The sequence below is a fragment of the Pyxicephalus adspersus genome, chromosome 1 (assembly GCF_032062135.1).
Source record: "Pyxicephalus adspersus chromosome 1, UCB_Pads_2.0, whole genome shotgun sequence".
NCBI classification, from domain to species: domain Eukaryota; kingdom Metazoa; phylum Chordata; class Amphibia; order Anura; family Pyxicephalidae; genus Pyxicephalus; species Pyxicephalus adspersus.
The window spans coordinates 25,217,168-25,240,352 of record NC_092858.1 but is presented as its reverse complement, the minus strand read 5'-3'; the positions used below and the strand labels follow the sequence as shown (position 1 = coordinate 25,240,352).

The 23,185-nt window shown below is 37.9% G+C and overlaps 1 protein-coding gene across 1 annotated transcript; it reads right to left on the bottom strand.

The window, feature by feature from the left end:
• Positions 1-1,145: 1,145 nt before the first annotated feature.
• Positions 1,146-22,319, bottom strand: LOC140326059 (uncharacterized). The gene is made up of 7 exons (XM_072404323.1): positions 22,259-22,319; positions 12,381-12,637; positions 8,700-10,264; positions 7,264-7,388; positions 4,434-4,522; positions 3,018-3,094; positions 1,146-1,755 (listed from the first exon to the last, which is right to left on the bottom strand). The coding sequence occupies exons 3-7, from the start codon at positions 10,262-10,264 to the stop codon at positions 1,557-1,559; spliced, it is 2,055 nt and encodes a 684-aa protein (XP_072260424.1). The 5' UTR covers positions 12,381-12,637; positions 22,259-22,319; the 3' UTR covers positions 1,146-1,556.
• Positions 22,320-23,185: the final 866 nt, after the last annotated feature.

Sequence of the window (23,185 nt, the reverse complement as noted above, 5' to 3'; positions counted from 1 at the left end):
CAAAGGCCTTTGCTGCAGTCTGATGCAACCACTGGTGCTGTGGTAGGTGGCATGCTTCATAGGTTAATGTGGCTAAAAAAAATTGTTTTATTAGAATTTTTCCCAGTAGTAGTGTTGTTGAAAATTTGAGTGGATTTTTCACAGTTCAGTTGGTTTTCTAGCTTAATCAGATAAAGTTGTTATTTTCGCCATTAAACCAGAACTAAGGTCTGTGGTGCAGAAGGGGTCTGGAGCTGTCCTTTCTGCAATAAAAAAAATACTTACCTCCCTGATTGTTGTCTTCTGTCAAAAGTCTCAGAGTTGCAAATGTAGGAAGCTGAGATACCCAGAACATCTCAGCTTCCCTTGCGGCTACAGGGAATAAATACATTCTGCCCGCCACAGTTTACCCAATAAACATGGTGGGGGGTTAAAACCGGGAAGAAAAGAAGAAAGAAAATTGCAGAGCGCATAATGAAATGGGGATAGGTATGTGTATTTGAATTGTCCCTTCTGCAATAAAGGACATGCCTGATTACAATTTTTTTTGGAAAACAGGGTTTAGTAATGCTTTAAATCTTTATCTTTTTCATGTAAAATTGAATATATGGGTTAAGGCTAGATACATTTCAGGTAAAAAGGATAATATATACAGATTGTTTATCTCTAATTCTGACAGAGCAGTTCAGAGAACTTTGGTGGACCAAGAATGTTTTACCTGCCCAGACCACCTTTAGAGTTTAATATAGCATTAGCAGTATTGCCATAACAAAATCTGGATGCTTCCAACACGTGGGTCGGTCTTTGGCTGCATGGAAGAAATGGATATCTCTTATTAAGTATATTAGTGTGCCATTTAATGACTCTGTTTAGGATGCAGTGAACAATTTCTTATAACCATTTAGTCAAACGGTGTATCTCCTGCAATCCCATGCTGCGGAGACTGATAGAAGCTGTAGTGCTGGAATGGGACACAGGTAAGACGAGAGGAAGATTTTTTACCCCTCCTACTGCAGGGACTTTAGTCTGAAGGTTTGTTTTTACTGCAATTGTTGATGCATGAATATTCCAAAAAACGTTGAAACAAGTCTATAACACAGTACAAATATATGACTAAATGAAATATTTGGAAATGAGAGACATTTTAAAAGTCACTTACAAAAATGAACAATTAGGTTAAATATTTACTGAAGTCGTAGAGAGTCAGAAATACTGTCTCACTAAACTTAAACAATGGAAATAAATTAATTACAGATTAAAATGGTATTTTCATATCAAAAATTAAAATTGGGGCGACTTACCCTGAGAGCCTTCATTAAAACAAAGATTAGTCAGCCACTTTATCATCTTTACACAAGGACAATAAGGATACACTATACGGAAAATCTAAAATTTAAAAAAAAATCAGTGTCCAGGAAAAAACATATAAAGCACCATGCACAGTATGGAAAGGTTCTGCACACATAATACAGAGTGTTTTCTGTAAATTGTTGACCTGCTGTATTCCTAAATACTTTGTAAGTTGAGTTCCATGAGATTTAGATGCTAGTGTCTTTTTTCTTTTTGGAGGACGTGAGCTATCGGATCTGGAATGATGTGCTGTGCTGTGTGCAGTCTACAGAAGCTCCCCACCTCTGCCTGGTCTCTAGAGGGGGGCGACTGGGGCGTACACGACGAGGTTCCACCGAATTCATAACTACTCCAATATTTATATTATGCTCAAAGCGTTCCAACATCTTTGAAATCTTCTCTCGGGGTACTCTGTGGGTATTCCTCCTGTAAAAGTTGTAGAAGTGGCATATAACTTATTACTGTATTACACAATCGACAAATTTTACATTTCAGTCAATGGCTAAAAGCAAAAATCTATTTTATTCTGTTTTTAATATCCATTACATCTTCATAAAATTACTTTTTTCTGCAAGAATATGGTTATTTGAAAAGATCCTCATATCGTTTATGGTTTGTGACAGGCCAAGCTAGCTCTGCCTTGAGAGTAATATTTTAAGGTGATATACCTTCCATTCTGCTATAGTGCAAACTCTGGGATAAATGTTATGTATGCTATGCCAGTGATACAAATATGGATGGCATAACAAAGTTTTTCACTGGCAAATCAGTACATGGAGGGGAAGAAAAAATAATTGGAAACCTACACTGAAGGATCACAATTTTAAAAATTAAAAAAAAAAGTATTTTTTACCCAAGCATAATAGATGCCACTGGTAAAAGCATGAAAAAAATCCCAGCCAAGTTGTCATTCCAAAAAAACAATGATGATAAAAAGTTTGAAAAGCTGGACAGTTCAGGCTGCTCCACCCTGGTCCTTGGCACTAAAAAAAAAACACATTTTTCTGACATACTAGTTGTACTGGAACAATCTGTTACTTGCAAGGCATTGTACATACAGCCTTCAGAACGTAGAGGAGAAATGTGTACAGCAAGCTTTTAATTATGAAATTGCTAAGCTTTCAATTTTAGGAAATTAAAATTAGGTCAGGGAGGGTCCTCACTCGCTTTAAAAAAAAACAGCACACTTGTAGAGAATACAAGCAGCTTGTTTAAAGGTACAGTGACCCCTCCTATGACAATATATTTATAAAGAACAACTATAAAAAAACAATGCAATATTTTTCTATTAGGTTTGCTGCACACTGTTATACAAGCTGAAGCCTATTTGTATAAGGCATTAGTTGTCTGGCAAAGTTGAGAAATTCTAATCTATGTTGAAGCTGAGCTCTAGCCTTACCTTTCTTTTTGTACATTTGTAGATAGTGCTTCCTTTGCTGAAAACTTTTAGTGCCATTTCACAGCACCTTTACTTTTACACAACAAACATTAAAACCTGCAGAGTGTATATCTTAAGCCTACCTTAATAGGTTTGGGGTTCTAACTGGAGTTCACCTTTAGGATAGCACAATACACCGTAAATAGCTTCTTACATTTAATTTTATGTTGGTGCAAAGCCATCAAGGACAGAAGTAGAGAAACACTGATCTATATTTAGATAGCAATCCCCACCATAATCAACATCTTACTTTTCCAATTCATGAGGGTCTAGTTTCCACCATGTATTAGGCTCAAGGAATTCAACACCATAACCTCTCTCTATGGCCTGAAATAGAAATTGCAAAATGAAACAAACAGAATAAATATTTGCACACCGCTGTATTTTTAAGAAATGTTGTCCTCCCTATTTGAACTTAAAAAAATCCAAAATAAAAAACAGACCATAATAGGTATTATACTTAAAACAAATATACTCTATACTAAAAAAGTCCCCAAATTACTTTCTGGCTTTATTTCAAAACAAAGGATTCCTGCATTTGTGTTTGTCTACATTGTTTTGTCTACATGTGTTTGTCTACAAAAACATTTTTAGAGAACCTTGTTATTAAAGCTGACCTAAACTCAACATTTTTACTTTAAATTAAAAGATAGACAACCTTTATATATATTTAAAAAAAAAGCACCAGGGAAAAGAGATGCCAATCTTATGCATGCAAAATGAGATCGTCTTTCTTCTTTTTCCCCCTTTACAGCAAGCTACGTCACCTGATCTCACACCTGCACAGTGCAAGATAAGGTGACGTAGCAAGAAGACAGGAAGAGAAGATAGAAGATGAGCTTTCGCACCAGAACGAAGATTTCTAGGATGGTGCAGGACCAGATTGAGGAAGGGGCCAGCCCCATCGAGGGATTTGCGGGATTAAAGCTAAGTGTGATTTTTTTTTTTTTTTACTTTAATCTTATTTTAAGTGACATAGCACCAAGACATTACATACCAACAAAAGCAACAGACTGTGCAAAGTTTTAGGAATTCCAGGCCATGAATGTGACTGACTAAAAAATTAATACAAAAATGCATCTTGAGATTGCAATAGGTAGTTTTCCTTGGATAGAAAGTGAGCAGAATTCCCATTGCATGCAGCTGAACTTTAATAAATATATCTCTCTCTTAGGATTTATTGGTTTTTTAAAGTCTAGCCTTTAGGAAATATGGACTGTTCACTTTTTAGCTTAGCAAATCAAGTGAGGTTGTGTTCAGTTACAACGCAATGCTATGCAAAGAAAGTTTAAACAAAACATCTTGGATTTCTGTCCAAAATATAATAATTTAAGATTACTATTAAATGGAAACATTTGTTAATATTTCCTTTAATTACTCATGTACAAGGTCCACAGTCATGGCACTAACTGTCCCTAGGAAGGGCTCACAATCTTACGTTCTTACCATAGCCATATGTCATTAACACAGCCTATGGCCAATTTTAAGAAGGGGGGGAGCCAAATAACCTACCTGCAGATAGATAGGAGGTAATACATGCAAGTAAATAGAAAACGTTAACATACAACACCTCAGTAGGTGTTAGCAGAAGCATTAACTAATAAGCAAATATGTTTTATCTACACTCTTCATAATCTCTGTCATATCTCGCGCTCAATATTCTTACCATTTGTACATAAGGCTTCATTTCCCAGCTCTGGATATTTGTATTATCAATTATAATAGGTGACCTTCCATCATTCATTGCTTTCCTGGCTGTGGTGCAAACAGAAATAACCATTACTTGAAAAGTAACACAGAAGATAAAGTTGGAATATGAAAAAATTCTGAATTTCACAACCCCTGTTTGGTAAGCTTCTCTATTGCTTAGAAAACAAACAGAGAGAGATAGGTGAATAGATAGATCTAAAAACCTGGTCTATCCTAAAGAAGAATCTTAATGGTTAACAGCCATCAAACAATGGTTTCACAGTAGTTATACAATCATTCAAATGTGGGTTCAATGAGCCAATAAGATATACAGAGCCAGGGATGATACATAAAGCTATGCACACGTCAGCTGATTCTCGCCTGATACGAGCGGTCGGGTTTGTCTCGGAAGAGAATCTGACATGTTCACAAAGGTCGGCCGATACTGTTTATGGATCCATCCTGACGAACACATTAACCACCTGGGCTTTACACTGAGGTCTGGATTTCTGTACCAAAAGCGTTACACTGTTTTTCATGAAGTTTTTTTTTTTTTACATTTTAGACCTGTAAGTTACAGAAATATGTCCGAACAAGGGTCTAGTAGATATCATGAATATAAAAAAAAAGTTTGAAACACACAATAATGTAAAAAAAAATGTACTTTTAATAAAATCCTATCCTATTTTTTTTGCATAGAAATTTTTGTTTATATTGTGGGCTTGTAATTCTTAGGATTAACTCCCGGGTATGATAATTATATTTATTTATTATATTATAATCATAAATTATAATATAATACATAAATATAAATAATATTTTAAAACAATAATGAACTAATAGACAACAATGTAATCTAAAAATAAAATTAAAAATGTACTTTTATTTTTATTCCATGTTGTGTGGTGTTTTTGTACTGTAAAAACCATTTAAAAGCAGATTACATTGTAATCTGCTTTTAAATTTCCCTCCCTGACACACCCCCATACATCACCAATCACATCACCCGGAAGATGACTCATCCTCCGGGTGATGTGAGGGGGGGATTTCCCTGCCCAGCTCACACAGACACAGACAGAGACGCTGGAGGCTGCTGCTGCTGGCATCTCCGGAGAGATGCACAGCACAATGTAGGATTTCTGCATTGTGCTTGACATCTCACTGCAGATGCCAGCAGCAATAGCAAATCTTTTATTTCTGCTAGAGGAGCTGCGGACACTGGGTAAGTATTTGCTTTCAGTTGTAATCCGATTGTCATACAATGTATGACAATCGGATTGCAATATAACATTTGTTTACATTTAACCACCTGGTGAGAAAAGTTCGGGGTTAACGATAATTTAGCACGGAAAAGTTCGGGCTTAACGGTTGGAAGGTTAATGACAGACGATAAACAATTACAATATAAAAAAAGAGAGGAGAGAGAAGCGGCGAGTCTCTCACTTGTTCTCCCCCCTCCCCTCTTCACAGAACAGAAAGGCACTATATGTACAGCACTCATTCCTTCATCTTTCAGTTGTTTCTCGCTGGAAACAAATTATCATGAGAGATAGTTTCCCAAAACAATAATTAAGTCCTAAGAATCCAAACACTTTTAGCAATACTTGCTTCTTCAGAGGATGTAGGGAAAATGTTAAGTTCAATGGTTGAACCATAGGTGTGGCAGCCATTTCAAAGGAAGGCCCATTCATGTTGTATATGTGCTAAAAACAAATCATTAAAGGTGAGGGTAAGACAGAGGCCCACCATTCATTGGTGTAAGGGGATAGAACACATAGAAGGTGGAGTTAGGGATTACAGCATAAAAACTACTGCACAGTTCCTTGGAATAGACCAGGCTTTAGGTCTGTTTCCTTTTTTATTGGACATTTGTCCAAAGGAGTTGGTTTCATCCTGAACAAAAGTAGACGGGAGTGATTATAAGATATATATATATATATATATATATATATATATATATATATTTATTTAAAATCAATATAATAAAATTTCACTGGCTGCCTTCATAGCCTGCATGTTTCAGAAAGTAATAAAGGGTTTATTGAACAAGCTGAACATATTTTAGGATGGCTGGATGTGTAAAGAGAATGGTTAAGCCTTTACATCTACTTTAGTCAGAAAATAAAAACCCTTGATCAAACTGCAGCAGTTATCTTCACTCATAATTCTTTGATTTCCTTGAGTACAATTTTCACTTTTCATATATGCAAACACTGGGATCAATATGAACACTGGGATTTTTTTTAAATATCAGTAAGATTGCTATGCTCCTCATCAGAACTAATGTATTTGGTATTCATTACACTGACCACCAATGTAAGGCCTATTTTAAGCTTTAAAATTTCAAACACATCAATATGGCTTTTACACGGGTAACACATATCTGCATCCCAGACTGAAGCAAAGCCTACCCAACCATGGGAACTATCAATTGCTTTCAATTGAAAACTATGGGAGTGCGATTCGGTGGCTAAAAGAAAACAATAAAAAAACTTAAATCTGAAGTGGGTGTGAAGCCAATAGATACTACACCTAAAAGGGTTCTTCTCCACTAACCACCAATGTAAGGTGACATATTACTTACCACCAATCTAGGGGCTTTCTGTTGTGATGAAACCTCACCATATTTACCGTTTGCATTTTTCTTTGGCCATGATTCTTTCAATATTATTATGGTGACTAATTTTATTGTGCAGAGAAGCCCTGGATATAAAATACACCAAATTCTGTTTTTTAAGTTCTATTAATTGTCATTCAATAGCAAACACCAACACATTGCAGTTCTAATGCGAGCACCCTTATCTCACCTCTGTTCTGATTCCAGCAGTGTGCATCTCCCAGCAGTTTCACGTCATATGCATATCCATTTTCCTGGCAAAAATAATCATCAGTACTGAAGACAATACCATTGGGGGACTGATCAAGCAGAGAACTGTAAAAATTAAATTAATTGAAAAGTTTAACATTAAGAAATCAAACTATTTAAAAACTTGGCTCTAAGGTTTTTCTTTTTAATATTTTTAAGGCACTTGTTTTTGTCACTCATGATTATTGTTCTAACTACGTATTAATGTAGTCACCACACTGTACATTTAGTTCATTTTTTCCTACAAGCCTTTTCCTCTTCTTTCATTTTTTACACTAATATATATTTATTTATTTCTGGCAGAGCTACATGCATAAAACCTTGGCAGCTAGGTAAATTCCTAAAAAACACAAACTAATCTGGTTCACTCATTTGCTCTTACCTGGATAGTAATAGAGGGGTGTAGTTTATATATCCGATATATGTTTTTTTTTAAAACCTTTAAAGCTAACCCTTTAGATTCAGAACAATGTCAGAAGTGTGAAGAAATGTCATTTCCAGAATTTGTGGAAAGCAAGTTGGTATTTTCCTTGAAACAAGGATGACATACTTCGTCTCTGTCCTCAAGGTGAAATGGCACTGTACACTAGTAAAACAATGTTATTTATTAACTGAGGGGAAGTTTAGTTAAGATTTGCTAGAAAGTAGATCCTTTATTAAAGTAGAAGGTCTGCTGGGCTCCTTCCCCATATCACCTATTCCTGATATATAAAACATAAACTCTAGTCCTCCCCTTCTGGGAAGATTGACTGATGTCTGTTCTTGTGATACTTTTCTGCAACACAAAGCAGAAAAGTATCACAAGAACAGACATCAGTCAACTGCACGAGGGCCTTCTTGTAACATTTTGGCTTTTTTTCCCTTCTACCAAAATCTTCCTGGAAGGGCAGTGGTGTTGTCCTCACCTAGGTGCAGCAGGAAGAAGACAGGAGTAGGTCAAGTAGTATTCTAACTTTTCTCCTTTCAGGTGTAGTGTGCTTCCCAGCCCCATTTAGCCAGGGGGACCTGGCACTTATTACCCACTTGGCTGTTTTTAGGTGGTTACTGAAAAGTTGGGTCACAGCTTCTTCCCACCCAGCTTAAACAAAAATTCTGGGAAGAACACTGAGGTGCATTTTACACCTGCTAAGAGATGGTGATTTGAACTGAGGGTGCCCTGATACAGTGCATGGGGCAAAAGCAAGATAACCTTAATGGGGTGCTTAGTACAGTAAGCATTTACCTATAACATTCAAACCTTGTTCCTAAAAGAAGAAAAACTGCTTCACTAGTTCCTTTTAAAATATTGCTTTGGAGGAGTGGTCACGTTAAAAAAAAAAAGTATAACAAACATGCAATATACTTAAAATGCCAACTATCAATGTGAACAATACCAACCGTGCTAGTGTACTTTTTCCTGAGCCGGGGACCCCCCTTAACAGCACCAATACTTTTTTATAATCCGTACGCTTAGATTTATCACTGAATCTAGGTGGATATTGTTCGTAAGGCACATTGTCACCTTGGGGTAATAGTTGTTCATCAACATGTCTACCTTTCTGTTCACAAATGTCTTTCCAATAAGTTTGATGTGAAGATTGTACAGGGGGTCTAGGAAACATGTCTGTATAACCTCTACCTTGAGGGCTAAACCTCTTTTCAGGTGGCACATGTGAACTATGCCATGAGGGCTCCTGGGTGGAAGGTCGTACATGGTTTTGATTTATGCTGTGATAGTTTTCAACTCCATGATATTGTGAGTTTTGTATATTATCTTTCCTTGGTGAAAACATTGGAAAATTGTATCTTGGAGGTGGTGGACCATGATGTACTACAAAAGTGGGAGGAGGAGGACCTTGAAAACCTGGCGGTGGCAAAGACTTGCTTACAAAGGAATTGGTACTAACAAATGGCAGCGGCCTAGCACAGGAGTCCTGGTTGTTAATATGAGGAAATGCAGGACGACCAGTTGGTGAGAATGAAGCTTCATTGCGATAATAAGTGGGAGGATTTGGGGTTGGCGGTTTGCTAACTAAAGGGTTACAAGGCTGTGGTGAGGATGTTTGGCTATGATGATCTCTGACCTGGTGGATTGTTGGATTACTTGAGTAGCAGGTAAAATGCTGCCGACTTTCCGCAACTGTTTGGCTGGTGTTATGGTCATCAGTAACAGCTTCAAGTGCATGAAGTTCTTTGTAAAACTGCCGTAACTCATAGTCCATTCCAACCTCAACTTTTGTTCCATTTGTCCCCGATCCCACAGGTATAATCCTGAAAGAGGTAGACTTACTGTTTTCATTAGGGGTGATCCTTGATACAGACTGAACTTGAGGACAAGGCGGGTAAAGCGGTCCTATAAAACTTGTACTTGTTTCTGAAAATGTCACCTCAGAATTGTTATTTTTCCATTTATCTGTTTTAGGAAGATCCAAGATTTGCTGGTTTTTATTACTGTCCTTACTACTACTATAAGGAAGTTCGGGGGAGTAATTCCTAGATGATCCTGGTTTTGCCTCATTAACACGAACATTTTGAAAAGCTTCACTGACTCTTGGGTTTTCACGTTCACCTTTATCTTTTCCATAATAACCGATCTCTGGGAAACCTGATGAACTCCATTTTTGTGACTGTGCGCCCAGTGGTATGAACTCCTCTGCTTTCCTCTTTTTAGATGCTAAATAGTCATTTGTTTGTGCTCCCAGTGGTATGTACTTCTCAATATTTTTACTTTTGCATAAAGATGAATAGTCAAGTGATTGTGCTTCAAGTGGTATGTACTCAGTATTTTTATTTTTGCATAATTCTGAATAGTCATGTGACTGTGTTTCCAGTGGTATGCAATCCTCCGTATTACTCTTTATGGATGATGATGACGATGATAAATGGCCAAGCTTTGACTTTTTCAAACAAGGTTCCAAAGACGAATCATATTCTTGTGAAAAATACCTTTCAGCATGAGGCATCTAAGTAAACATTGAAGGGGAAATATAGTTTATTATCAGTTATAACATAATCAAAAATATTTCAAGTTTTTCCTTCTTGTGAATATTGGTTAGACTTTACATATGTGACCCTCATTTTTTAACCACTATAAAATTAGCGTAGCTGAGGCTCTGCAGGAAGGAACTGAATTCTGGAAGCTTTGCAGGTATGAGGACTAGTCTTCAGTGCCAGCCTGATCTTTCCAAACTACCACCTTGTTGTGCACTGTATGTCCGTATGGAAGTGGCCATATTTGCTTCTTCTTTCCATATATCCTAAGACTCTCACATTGCAGAAATACAACTATAAGACTATGGGCACAGTAGTGTTTGGACACCCTCACATACTGGAACCTGCACTGTTTTTTTTCTAGTGAGAATTCACAAGTAATAACAATGTGTACATATGAGTATCTGTCAAGCGTAGCCAAGTCTGATCGTTCAAGAAACATCAAAGTCAAGTTCCAAACACAGGGCCAGTGTTACACCCTGGCCCCTTTTAGCTGGGTATACCACCCCACAGTTTTTGGGTGGTTACTGAAAAGTTGGGTCACAATACAGGAGCCACCACCCACCTACAGCTTCTTTCCACCCAGCTTAAAAAAAAAAAAAAAAAAACAGAATACTGAGGGCCAATCAATCTCAATAATTTCCAAATGAACAAAGGATATGGACCAACATTTTCACTCCTTTCAGTGTTGAAAAAGCCATGCAAGGTTTCCCTAATCTACCAATCTACTGGCATTCAGGTACCTCTGTGCCCATATAGATCAGATGGGACCTGGCACCTGGAACCAAAGTACCACTTTTACAAATGCTCGATCAGGCAGGTCCTAATAGGTTCCTTCAGCAATAATTCATTTTACCTGCCTGATCGCTATGGGTTTCCGGTGACAAAGCTGAACTGCGCATTTGCACCGTCAGCTTTGGTTGCCAGGAAAACCCGACAATCATGGATTCTCCTTGAGTGTGTGCCGGGGATATATAACCTCCCATGCAGGTTGCCTGCTCCCAACACGGCCAATCAGGCCACTGCTGTATGTATCCCATGAGGCCCATAGCCTACCTATTCAGTCTTTACTACCACATCAGTAAAGACAAAAAGGCAGGGTCTCCTCCCCCAATGTCAAAAAAATAAAATTAAACATGTTTCCCTAGGTTAGCCACCATTTTATACACAGGTAGTCTTCTAATTAAGGACATCCGACATACAGTTGACTCCTAGATACAAATTGGGTTTCCCTGTTCACTAGTGTGCAGGACAGAGGCTTGAAGGAGGGAGGGGCGGTTCACATGACTTGCCGAAGGACTTTTGCGGTTCTGCAACCTCTTGTAACTCATTAATGACCAAGACATACTCTGCAGTTGTTTCTTTTTGCATATCAAAGCACAGCTTGCTCCATAAAGTTTTTTTTTTTGTTTGTGAATAACTCACAGTGAGGACTTTATACAGTAACTGACACCACGCTTCATAATAATTTGTTGTTCAACTTAAGAACAAACCTACAGTTCCTATTTCATATGTAACCCGGGGAAAACTTGTAAAGTAAAAACAATGTATTGATAGGTCTGCTTTAATTGACTGGGATAACATACCTCACACGTAGATGGTCAGGGGTTTCATTCATTGGCAGCATGAGCAAAGCTGGGATTGTGGGTATCCGCGCAACCAAAGCACATGCGCAGCTCATCTAGACAGATACCCAGAGTGATGAGGCAGGTAGAAGGGATTATGGCAGGCAGGCTGTACCTTTCTGTAATAATCACCCACCTGTTAGCGCTGCTTAAATGATTGGGCCCCCAAGCTCTAATTTATTGAATGGGCCCCTTGGTTCCCATATCTATGGACCTTTACTATCGAGTTTCAGAGAAGCATTGCTGTACCTGTGTGGGCTGAGCCCTAATCCACCAGCTTTAGCTCTTTATAAGAAACCACAGACATCATTGTAGCCCTGGGCAACCCTAAACCTATTAAGGAACTAAAGGTCCCAACAGCTCTGCGATAGATACCCCCTCCATGGATAGGATAACAAGCTCAACCCACACACAACAAAGCTTACTAAACAATCAGCAGAAGCCCCGGCTGCGTTTTCATTACCTCAGCTGAAGAGTCCAGAGAGAAGGCCTAGATAGGCCACCACTTCCAAATACAAAACACAAGGCCCAAAACAGTGCTACTCCATTTCCAGCCGTCGCACTCTGACGTCATCTGAAACGAGGAGGGTGCCGGGAGGTGTAGTCTCTGTGCGACGCGGCTGCTGGAATTCCCGGCATGCTGTGCGCTTCGGCTCTATTCTTCAGCCGCCGATAGGGGGTTCGGGTATTTTCGTTGCTGAAGTACTGTGCAGGATAATACTGCAATATGTTATACCTCAGCAACAAGCAAGCACAGTCAGAAAAGAGCAAGAATTGTTAACTCCAGAGACAGGAATGAACAGACACAGGAGGGCAAAGGGTCATTAGGCTACACAGGATCTTGAGAACATTACTCCCCTTTTAATGGGCCTCCCCACCCATCAAGGACCTGCGCTCTTGGTCTCCAAAGAAAAAAAAACAATTTCTTTACCAGATGGGGAGCCAATGAATTAATTGCAGCTACCCATGATCTCTCTTGAGTGCCAAAGCTCCAACGATTGTTTAGGTGAAGAATCAGATAAGGGAGCTCTCAGAGAAGGACAGGATAACTTATCTAGGACTAGAAGTTTGACATGGTTTCTTAAGCTGTGTACACACGTGCAATTTTTGTCGTTGGAAAGGATCTTTCACGATCCTTTCCAACGACAAAGGACTACACGATGCATGAAGGGTGCTGTACATACAGCAGCGTTCTGCTCTATAGAGAGGGGAGGGGGAGAGCGACGGAGTCGCACCCTGCTGCGCGCTCTCCCCCTTCCCTTGCATTAGGATCGGTCGTCGTTAATCGTCCGTGGATCCGCCAGGACGGATCCACGGAAGATGAATGACGCCGACTGTACACACGCTAGATTCTCGCCCGATATCTGGCCGATGCCGATTATCGGGCGAGAAAAATCTGACGTGTGTACGCAGCTTTACTTTAGAAAACAAAGAATGAAGACTGATTTTGGCAAATGTGAGCAAACTTTAAGCAAGTCAGGAAGGCAATGTAATCACGAAGGTAAAAAGGTATCACTCCAAAGATTGAAAGAAGATTTCAATTTGTTAATTACAGGTAGTGAGATGGACCCAGCAGTCAAAAACAACATAAGTGGGTCTTGAAGTCTGAAAATTTCCTAGATAAAGACTGGCACTGGAGATATATATATATATAGGGATATAAAGTGATCAAATTAAGTGCTCTCTGGAAGACATTGACATTCATGATTTTTTACTGGAAAACAAGGCCAAAAAAACTTAATGGAAATATATTTAGGTCTCAAATTTGGTCTCAAAAAGTCTGGATTCATAAGGGAACTAGAGCCTAGACTAAAATCAATAGCACAATTGGGGTGGTCACTATTCAGCCTGATGTTTAAGGGAGATATCTAGGTAGCCAACATAGGGAGCGGAATCAAAAGAGTCTTCACAGACTTGACTTTGGCAGGACATGTTGAATGACATCAAATGGCCTTGTTATTCAGGGCTAGTTCAGGCATTAAATCTGAAATTTATACTGACCAACATTAAGTAATGTTTAACAAAGGCATATGAGGACACACTGAAGAGGAAGCCCAAGCCGGCTTATTGAAGATTCCTCAGTAAAGATTTAGAAAGGCTGCAATATCATTTTAGTTGGGACACACAAGCATAAGCATCCTTGAGGAAAAAGGAGATAACAGATTCTTTTGCTCAATTTATGAAGAAATTCTGTTGCTAAAGTTTTAAGTGATCATTACAGCAATTAGTCAAGCCATAGCAGCCATCCCTGGAGAATAAGTGAAAATGATTCCGTATTGCAGTACATCAATGGACATTTTAATGCACTGGGAATGGGTTGGTTTAGAAAGGATTGTGCTATGTACTGAAGAGATACAAAGGTTGACCAAGCTTCATAGGAAGCCAGATCTCAGGGCTACACCCCTTGGCACGTGACATGGGATTACCTGAGTCTAAAGATCTTCCGGGCTTCACCAGAGCACCCCACAAGAGATGATGAGCCGGTGACCCAAATGGCCACCAGACTACTTTGCAGCAGGGAGAACACTAGGTCACTGCCCACAGGCTCCCCCCACCAGGTTCGAGCAGGATAGAGGGCTCTGGTGTAGGGACAGTGCAGATTAGGTAATAAATTGGATGATAGCAGGAGGCAAGGTCCAGGCAGATTGATGGTCAAGGCAGGCAAGTATAACCCATGGTTAAGCATAATCCAGGTATCAGGGAAATATAAACAAGACTAGCAGCCAATAGCAGGACAAGGTTGGAACCAGGAACTACTCTGCTCATTGGCTGCTGCACATTTCCTGAAATTCCCTTCAGCTGAGCACAGCCTCAGGGTAAGTGCAGGGGATGCTACAAAGACACATCTTTACACAGTTAAAGGGAAGCTGAGGATGCTGTAGGCTGCTGGACAGATGACATGTGGGTGGAGTGTTAACACCAGACAAAAGATTCCAAGTCGGTAGTGAATAAGTAGAACTGAACCTTTTGAGATCCCCGAAAAAATTGTGGCAATAAAGGACAGAGCATGATCTCTAAAGAGGGCTGAGACAGTTTGTAGAGTGTAATAATACCACCAGATCACAATATCAAAATCAGGAACCAGAGCAGGAATCAGGGCCGGGGCAGGCAGCAATCAAGCATAGTCGGGAACAAGCAGTAGTCGGTAACCAGATGGACAGGAATGCAGGGACACTGAATGGTCAAAGGAGCACAAAGAGCCACTGGATCATCAGGTGTCACTTAAATACAAGAAAGGAAGGAAATCACAAAGGGCTAGAATCACAAATCACTAGAATAGTGTCTTGTTACTCGAACACATAGCAATGAATTGCTATAATTTACATTTTTGAACCAGAGCAGGGCTGTCTTTAAAATGGTCATGGCACCAGTGCTCCAGAGGAAGTATCCAATGCTGGAACCTGGAACCAAAAGTTGTGACATTGACACTCTATTGATGTTCCTTAAGACACAAAACACATGTGTTTTATCTAATTGATGTATGTCATAAGTAGTTAAAAAGGAAACTTAAAGCAGCACAGATAAGCAAAGATGTAAAACACAAACATGTTTTTGGTGTTAGCATGTTACTAATTTTGTCTCTATAAATATATTCCTGGTTTCATTATTTTGGTATTTATTGTGTCTGAAAAAATGTTTTTGGATGCATCATTACAAACCAAATGTGTTTCTGTAAATGTTTTGGCTTAATCAGCATGACACTGACGCAGACATGTTTCTGGTTGTCCACATGATAATTATTGTATGTCTGGAGTCATGTTTTTACTACAGTAATTGTGTGCATTGAACGTTTCTGGTTGCATCTGTATGGTACTGATTGTGTATCTGTAGACATGTAATTACATCAGATACTGTTTTGTTTCTGAGTACATGTTTCTGATTGTGTAATAAAAAATGTCAATTGTATCTCTTTTGTCATTTCTTAGGTTGTTGTATTAGGGTATTGAGTAAGTACAATACAGATTTTGTCTATGGGAACAAGTTTATGCTTCTGTCAGTATGGCACTTATTTTGTCTCTGCACACATTAGTGTTTCACCATAGCACTGATTTTGTCTCTGCAGACATATTTTGCTTGTGTTAGCCAGGCACTGATTGTATCTCTGTGGAGGTTTATTGTTGTGTCAGTACTGTCATTATGTTGTTGATATGTAACTGGTTATGATTGTAATTATTTGGTTTTTATTCAGCTTATGTATAAGCTTGATATTGGTATAATATTGTATTTCTTGGTAAATTATTGCTGTATGCTGTGTTTGAGTTAGGGGGAGGCACAAGCTAGCTGGTCTAGGGAAGGAAAAAGTATAAATCTGTTCCTGATCACCATAACAACAAACAGATCAAGCAGCAAAGGCTTGAGTACATAATTTAGTTAAAAGTACTTTTAGGCGTATTTTATCTTTACCAGTACAAATAGTGGTGTACTAGGATGGGAAGTGCAAAGCTGTTAGGCATTTAGCATAGGCTGTCAAAATCTTAGTAATTCTAGGCACGTATTATCTACACAATTATGTCAGTGTTTAAAACTCAGTAAATATAAATGTCATTTGGGTCATTAAATGAATTTCTTAAGCTGCGTACACACGTCCAATTTTTATCATTGGAAATGAACGACGAACGACCGATTGGCCAAAAAATCGTTCGTAAAAAAAGTAACCAACGACGCCGACGAACGAGGATAGTCGTTGGAAATGAAGAGTTCTTCATCCTGTTCCAGTGCAGTACTTCATCCTGTTTGTTCCAGCGCAGTACTTCATCCTGTTTGTTCCAGCGCAGTACTTCATCCTGTTTGTTCCAGCGCAGTACTTCATCCTGTTTAGTTCAAATTGAAAACTTCCCTGCCAGTCAAGTATAAATAAGTGACACACACACAAATTGTTTTGTAATAAATATTTTTACTATAAAAAGTATAAAAATAAAAGTAAAAAACTATTAATATAAAAATCTTTCTATAATGTTTTTTTTATAATTTTTTAAGAGCACGCAGGTCTCTTCTCGCCTCACGCACTGTTGTTGCCACTTCCTTCCATTTTTTGTCCATTGCCTCTAGTTTGTCCATTATTTCCTTTTTTTGGGAAACATCTGTGTAGAGATAAAAAGAAGAATATTAAGTACACATATATTGTGAAGCCGACACATGGATATGAGACTTTTTTGCATCAACAATATATGAATGCTTACCAACACTTCTCACCATCTGTCCTGACGTGCCTGGCTCTGGACCTTTTCGCTCTCCCTCTGATACTGTAATAAGAGCAAACAAAAATAAAAATTTAAATTACACACAATTATATGCAACCTACCTCTCTAAAATTTGGGTACATACCTGGCTCAATTTCAGCACAGATTCCACTACCTCCTCTGCAGGGGAAACCAGAATCAACTCTGCATAAAAATAAAATCAAAAACATATTTGAACTATATCTAAAAATAATGTATTTGTCAGATTTAGAAAATTATACATTTTTTCTTATTAACCATATACCAATATCCTACCTTCCACCTCTAGCTGCTCCTCCGAATGCTCAGTCTGGTCAGGGGACCCCAGAATGCACTCTGCATAAAAATAAAATCAAAAACATGTTTGAGCTTTATCTAAAAATAATGTATTTGTCAGATTTAGAAAATTATACATTTTTTCTTATTAACCATATACCGATATCCTACCTTCCATCTCTACCGGCTCCTCCGGACGCTCAGTCTGGTCAGATGAACCTAGAATCAACTCTGCATAAAAATAAAATGAAAAACATATTTGAACTATATCTAAAAATAATGTATTTGTCATGTTTATAAAATTATAAATTTTTTCTTATTAAATATATACCAATATCCTACCTTCCACCTCTTGCTGCTCCTCCGGACGCACCTGCGGCTGCTCCTCTACCTCCCGAGCACGTCGTCCTAATGCATAAAAGCAAATACAGAAGCAGAAATTGTCATTAAAAATAAATTTTTAAAAAATAATAATAAAAAATTTACTATTAATTAAAAAAAATTGATAAACAAATGCAAATAAATTAAAAATATTTTCCAAAAATATAACATAACTTCTAAAGAATAATTTAGAAAAAAATTAACTTCTACAAACTGACAAAATTTTTACTTACGTTTTCTGGCAATACGTCGCCTTAACGTATGCAGCACGTCCCTCTCTTGGTTCTTTAGATGTACTCATCTTTCAAGCAGTCGATAATTGCTGCACATGTCTCGGGGATGATATGACCCATTGCTTGCGGTGAGATCCCAGTGGAGAACTTCATGTCCTGCAGAGATCTTCCAGTGGCAAGGTATCTCAGGGTGGCGATCAACCTAACATTTTTTATATTCATTATATCTACTAGACCCCTATTCGGACATATTTCTGTAAGTTACAGGTCTACAATTTAAAAAAAAAAATTCATGAAAACCTGTAACACTTTTGGTACAGAAATCTAGACCTCAGTGTAACGCCCAGGTGGTTAAAGTCTGTTCTGTCCTACTTAGCCACTACTTCAACATTGACACCAATGTTTTGTTTTTTTTTCAAAATCATTTTTATTAAAGTATAAAGAAAAATAGATGTATTAAAGGAAATAGACATTTGTACAGAGTGAGCATAAACAAAGGGTAGATCAATATGAGAATTCAGAAACCAGGATAACACATTGGGTTTTATATAACCTGGTGGAGAATCTTGCAGGTCCATGAAATTCCCTCCAGAAATATTTTTGGGAAATGTCAGATTCCCTGTTTTACAGAGTCATAAGGGTCCAGTAAAAGGTTTGGAGGACATACGGTATATAGCCAAAGGTAACAATTTGAAATACGACTGATATATGAATAGAAGAGTAACAACATTTTTGATTTGTAATTAAAAGGGAGTAAAGGTTAACTTTTGGTTACTGTTGGTAACTTTGGTGTATGAAGATGGTATTTAGTTTTTTCATTAAAAATGAAATTCAGATGGAGAGGAAAATATCTGTCAAGTTGTGAAGGAAGAAAGGGTATAGTGTGCCATACCATGGTGTTTGGCACCAGTGGTATAGGAGAAGGGGACAAAGGTGGGAAATTTTTTTATCCTTGATATTTTTAACACATTGGGCTCTTTTTATAAAACAGGGAAACAAACATTCCCTTAAACATTACCTTGTTGGAGATTTCCAGGGCCATATGTTTCAAAGGCATTAATTGATTCTCACCAGGGGATGTTTGAAGGAATGTCAGATCCCCTGTTTTATAAATAGGGCCCTTTGAATAAAAAAAAAAAAAAAAAATGGTGTTTTACAAGTCTCATAATGCCAGAAATGGCAAGTAAGCTTCAACAATAATTGCACTTTAAATTTCCATCATTTTTTTCTTATTATAGTAATGAAATCTAAGTTCTTCTCACATATCCATAGTGATGGGTTTTTTTTACACACTACATCATAAAGCACTTTTTATTAAAATAAATCTATAATGCAATATCATGATGACAATAAGAGACCATTTACACCAGCAGCATTGGGCTTTTTTTTCCAGTGCAGCCTCAAAGCAAAAACAAAGACATTTCCATATGACTTATTCCTTGGTTCATACTATCTCCATGTTTTTTGTTTTTTTTCGTCAAGATTTTTTTTAGTGTCAGAGTGTATTTGTCACTGTAGAAATGCTTCCAGCAATGATAAAGGTAAATTCACCCAACATGCGATGATATTTACCCCTCATGGCTCTCTGCCAACACTGAAGGTCATGTGGGCAGGCATCGGCATAGTTGGGAGTTAAGGGCGGTATTGCATGCCTGCTCCTCATTTGCTGGGGGATACCTAGGAAGGTATCACACTTTTGCAATTTAAAGGGATTTTCAAACTGCAGGTACAATAAATAAATAGCATAATTTGTAATTTGCATTACAGGGGAACGTTGGGCAGGAATGTATTCAGGTAACCCTGTATTTCCATTTGCTTTTAAATAATATATATATATATATATATATATATATATATATATATATATATAGTGACAGTGTCCCAAACAATGTTAGTGGCTCCAGGGGAATACCAGGTGATACTTGGTGTGTAGGGTTTCTTGGAAAGAAAAAACAGGTTCTTTAGGGCCCTGGAGCTAGCCAAGGGAAGTGAAGGGTGGGTTCCTTGGCCCAATCCTGATTTGGGTTTTATGCACCTGCATTCAGGTGCAACTGGGGAGATGATCAGCCAGTGTGTTGCAGGCTGGAGTGTGATGAGAAGGCAGCCATTGGGTTACAGGTTGAGAGGAAGTGTGTTACAGGCTGGGAAAGGAGCCAGAGTCTGTTCCATGCTGCAGGAAAAGGGGACAGAGCTCCAGAAAAGCAAGTGGGTAAACTGTGAGTAGCCAGATGCCCAGCTGGGCTACTGTTTATTATTTTGTTGTAAATTTGTGGAGTATGCTTTGCTAAGAAAATAAATACTGCTGTTATATATATTCTGGGAATTCCTGGGGTGTTAACCTTTAATTTCAGTTGCATAAGGAATTTAAAAATGTGTACCCAGACAAAACATCTGTTACTGCAAATCTCACTTTAATTCTGGATGCCTGCCCCCCAAATTTGTATTTTCTATCAGGACATGTTGCCTCTCTTAATTGAGCTAGTTGTCAGTCAGTTTACTGGTAATCTAGGGTAGCAAGGTTCTGCCCCCTGGAGGTTTGTCTTCCAGTTGCCCTTTTTTATACTGCTGATCTTTGGGGCATTCAGGACCCACCCACCACTCAAAGTAGAAAAGATAAAAAGGGTATACTGCTTTGGTTTTTAATCCTTACATATCAATAATGGATTGCAATGGTTGTTTCCTGGGAGGGGGAGGGGGGGGGGTGAGCTGGATATGACTGCCCAGTGATACCATGATGCATTGTTGTTTTCTGTTATTGGGTAAACCTGATCAACTATTTAGAGGTGTAACTCCCTCCAGCCTTCTAAACAAAAATTCCAGGTACAGTGTGCTGTAAATTGTATTTACTGTTGATTAATAATTATAAAACATAAAAATACTAATATAGAAATGTCCCTGCAGAAGTTGCTGTACTGTGAAATTCTACAATATTATGCTTTAGACTTACAACTCTATAAATGAAAAAACCCAGGAATGAAAAATGTGTACAGGAAAATTGGCTGACATTTGTTTAGTCTGTTCAGCATGCCGTCAGCTAGGCATTATATCTTCGAACTGCAGTAACATTAAATCAGTGAGCCATGTACTATAACAGCCTTTACAACATTTCCAGTGTGTGAATCACATTATAACAGCAAGAACCGGAGCAATGAAGACAACAGATAAATCAAACAGACTGCTTTCACTTAAAGGAACACTAAACCTAGCATACAAGTTATTTTTTATTAAGTAGCTGTAATAAAAATGTTTAAATGTTGTGATGAGAAAAGACAAAACTAATTTCTTTGGGGCTTTAGTGAAAATGTTACCAGATCATCTCCAGATATTAAAAACACCTACAAATACATATTATAATGTTTTCTGTAGGGCTTGTTCCTACGTTGTGTGATGCATTTTTGAAAACTCATTTGCATTGGCAAATATATATTGACACTATATAAATCCTTTTTATTATTAATAATAATAATAATAATAATAATAAACAGGATTTATATAGCACCAATATATTATGCAGCGCTGTACATTAAATAGGGGTTGCGAATGACAGACAGATACAGACAGCTACACAGGGTTTACAATCTAGGAGGTTGGGGAAGTATCACACAATAGCGGGGTGAGGGATATGGAATGATGGGTAAGTAGTGAGGGTTTTAGAAAACAAAAAAAGATTGGTAGGCAAGTTTGTAAAAATAGGTATTGAATGCTTTTTTAAATGAGCAGAAAGTAGGGGCAAGCCGAATAGGACGAGGAAGACCATCCCAGAGAGTCGGGGCAGTTCTAGAAAAGTCTTGGAGCCGTGCGTGTGATGAGGTTTTGAGTGAGGAAGTCATTAGTAGGTCATTGGAGAGGAGAGCGGTTAGGGGAATATTTTTCTATCGGGTCAGAAAGGTAAGTAGGACAAGAACTGTGAAGAGGTTTGAAGGCAAAGCACAGGAGCTTTAATTGGATTCTAAGGTGAAATGGAAGCCAATGAAGAGAACTACAAAGAGATGCAGCAGCAGAAGAGGAGTGATGGGAAGGATGGATAAGTCTGGCTGCAGTATTCATAATAGATTGTAGAGGGGAGAGTGTTAGTAGAATAAAAAAAAAATAAAATCACTGATCTAGAATCAACATGCAGCGTAGGTGTTCAGCATATCACTGCACAACTTTCATCATAATCATAGCTGTATGTTTGCAGCTATAAGTGTGTTACTGAAAGGGAAAGATAAGCTTTACATTCAAGCAATTACCATTCTTTATGATGAGTTCAGCATGGCACTTGACATAATCTTCCAGTGGTAGGTCTGCTTTAATGAGGTCTAGCCAACAGGTAAATTGTTGACCTAGAGATGTATTCTATCCAAAACTCTAAAAAGCCTCCAAACTGCAGAACCCAGGTTACAACCTATTGAGATTAAAAAAAAACACAAACAGCACAAATCCTGGAGCCCTTGACCATTTATTAGTGATAAAACCTTGGTAAATGCATATACACCGTCCACAAGTCATCTATATAAAAACTTGTACTGGCAGAACCATAAAAAAAACTTTTTTCTGTTTGTACAGTATTGTATGTCTTTAATTTTATATTACAGAATTATTATTATTTTCTATAGCCTCATTTAGTGCAGTGTAATAAGAACAGTTTTATTTATGCTTGAAAATACAGAGGCTGTAAATGGTTTGTGCGGTTTGTTATAAAACAAGCCCTTGTGCACTCTAGAATACTAAATTTCATCTCCACTGAAAATAGGCCAACATGCAGAAAATGAAACCATATATCAAGCATTGAGAGATAAAGGCCAGTAAAAAAAATGTTACTGATTACAAAATATCACCTATGCAATGATAACTATAACTCCGAAACACTGTGTCTGGTTCGTCTAAAAAGAAATAAAAACATAGACATAAATGTCAATTTCTTCCATCTGTATAATATTTAAGGTATAATGGTTAGGGTGGCCATACTGCATCCCCAAAAAGAAAAACAAGTACACATTTTAAGTATCACTTGTTACAGATGTAAGAATGCTAAATGTTCTGGTGCACAGCTTGTTTGACCTTGGACAACAAAAAAAGTCAAGGAAGAAAGGTCAGGTCACATATATGTAATTATGACATTTGAAACACTTCAGTGTTTTACACTAAAATGTCTGAAATGTCTATTACAGACTCAC

Excerpts from the sequence above, each read along its gene's own strand:
- LOC140326059 (XM_072404323.1), bottom strand. The coding sequence starts at position 10,264 with ATGCCTCATGCTGAAAGGTATTTTTCACAAGAATATGATTCGTCTTTG. Across the intron at positions 4,523-7,263 it reads CTGCTGGAATCAGAACAGAG|CCAGGAAAGCAATGAATGAT; the intron begins GTGAGATAAGGG and ends TTTGCACCACAG. Across the intron at positions 1,756-3,017 it reads GACCCTCATGAATTGGAAAA|GAGGAATACCCACAGAGTAC; the intron begins GTAAGATGTTGA and ends CAACTTTTACAG.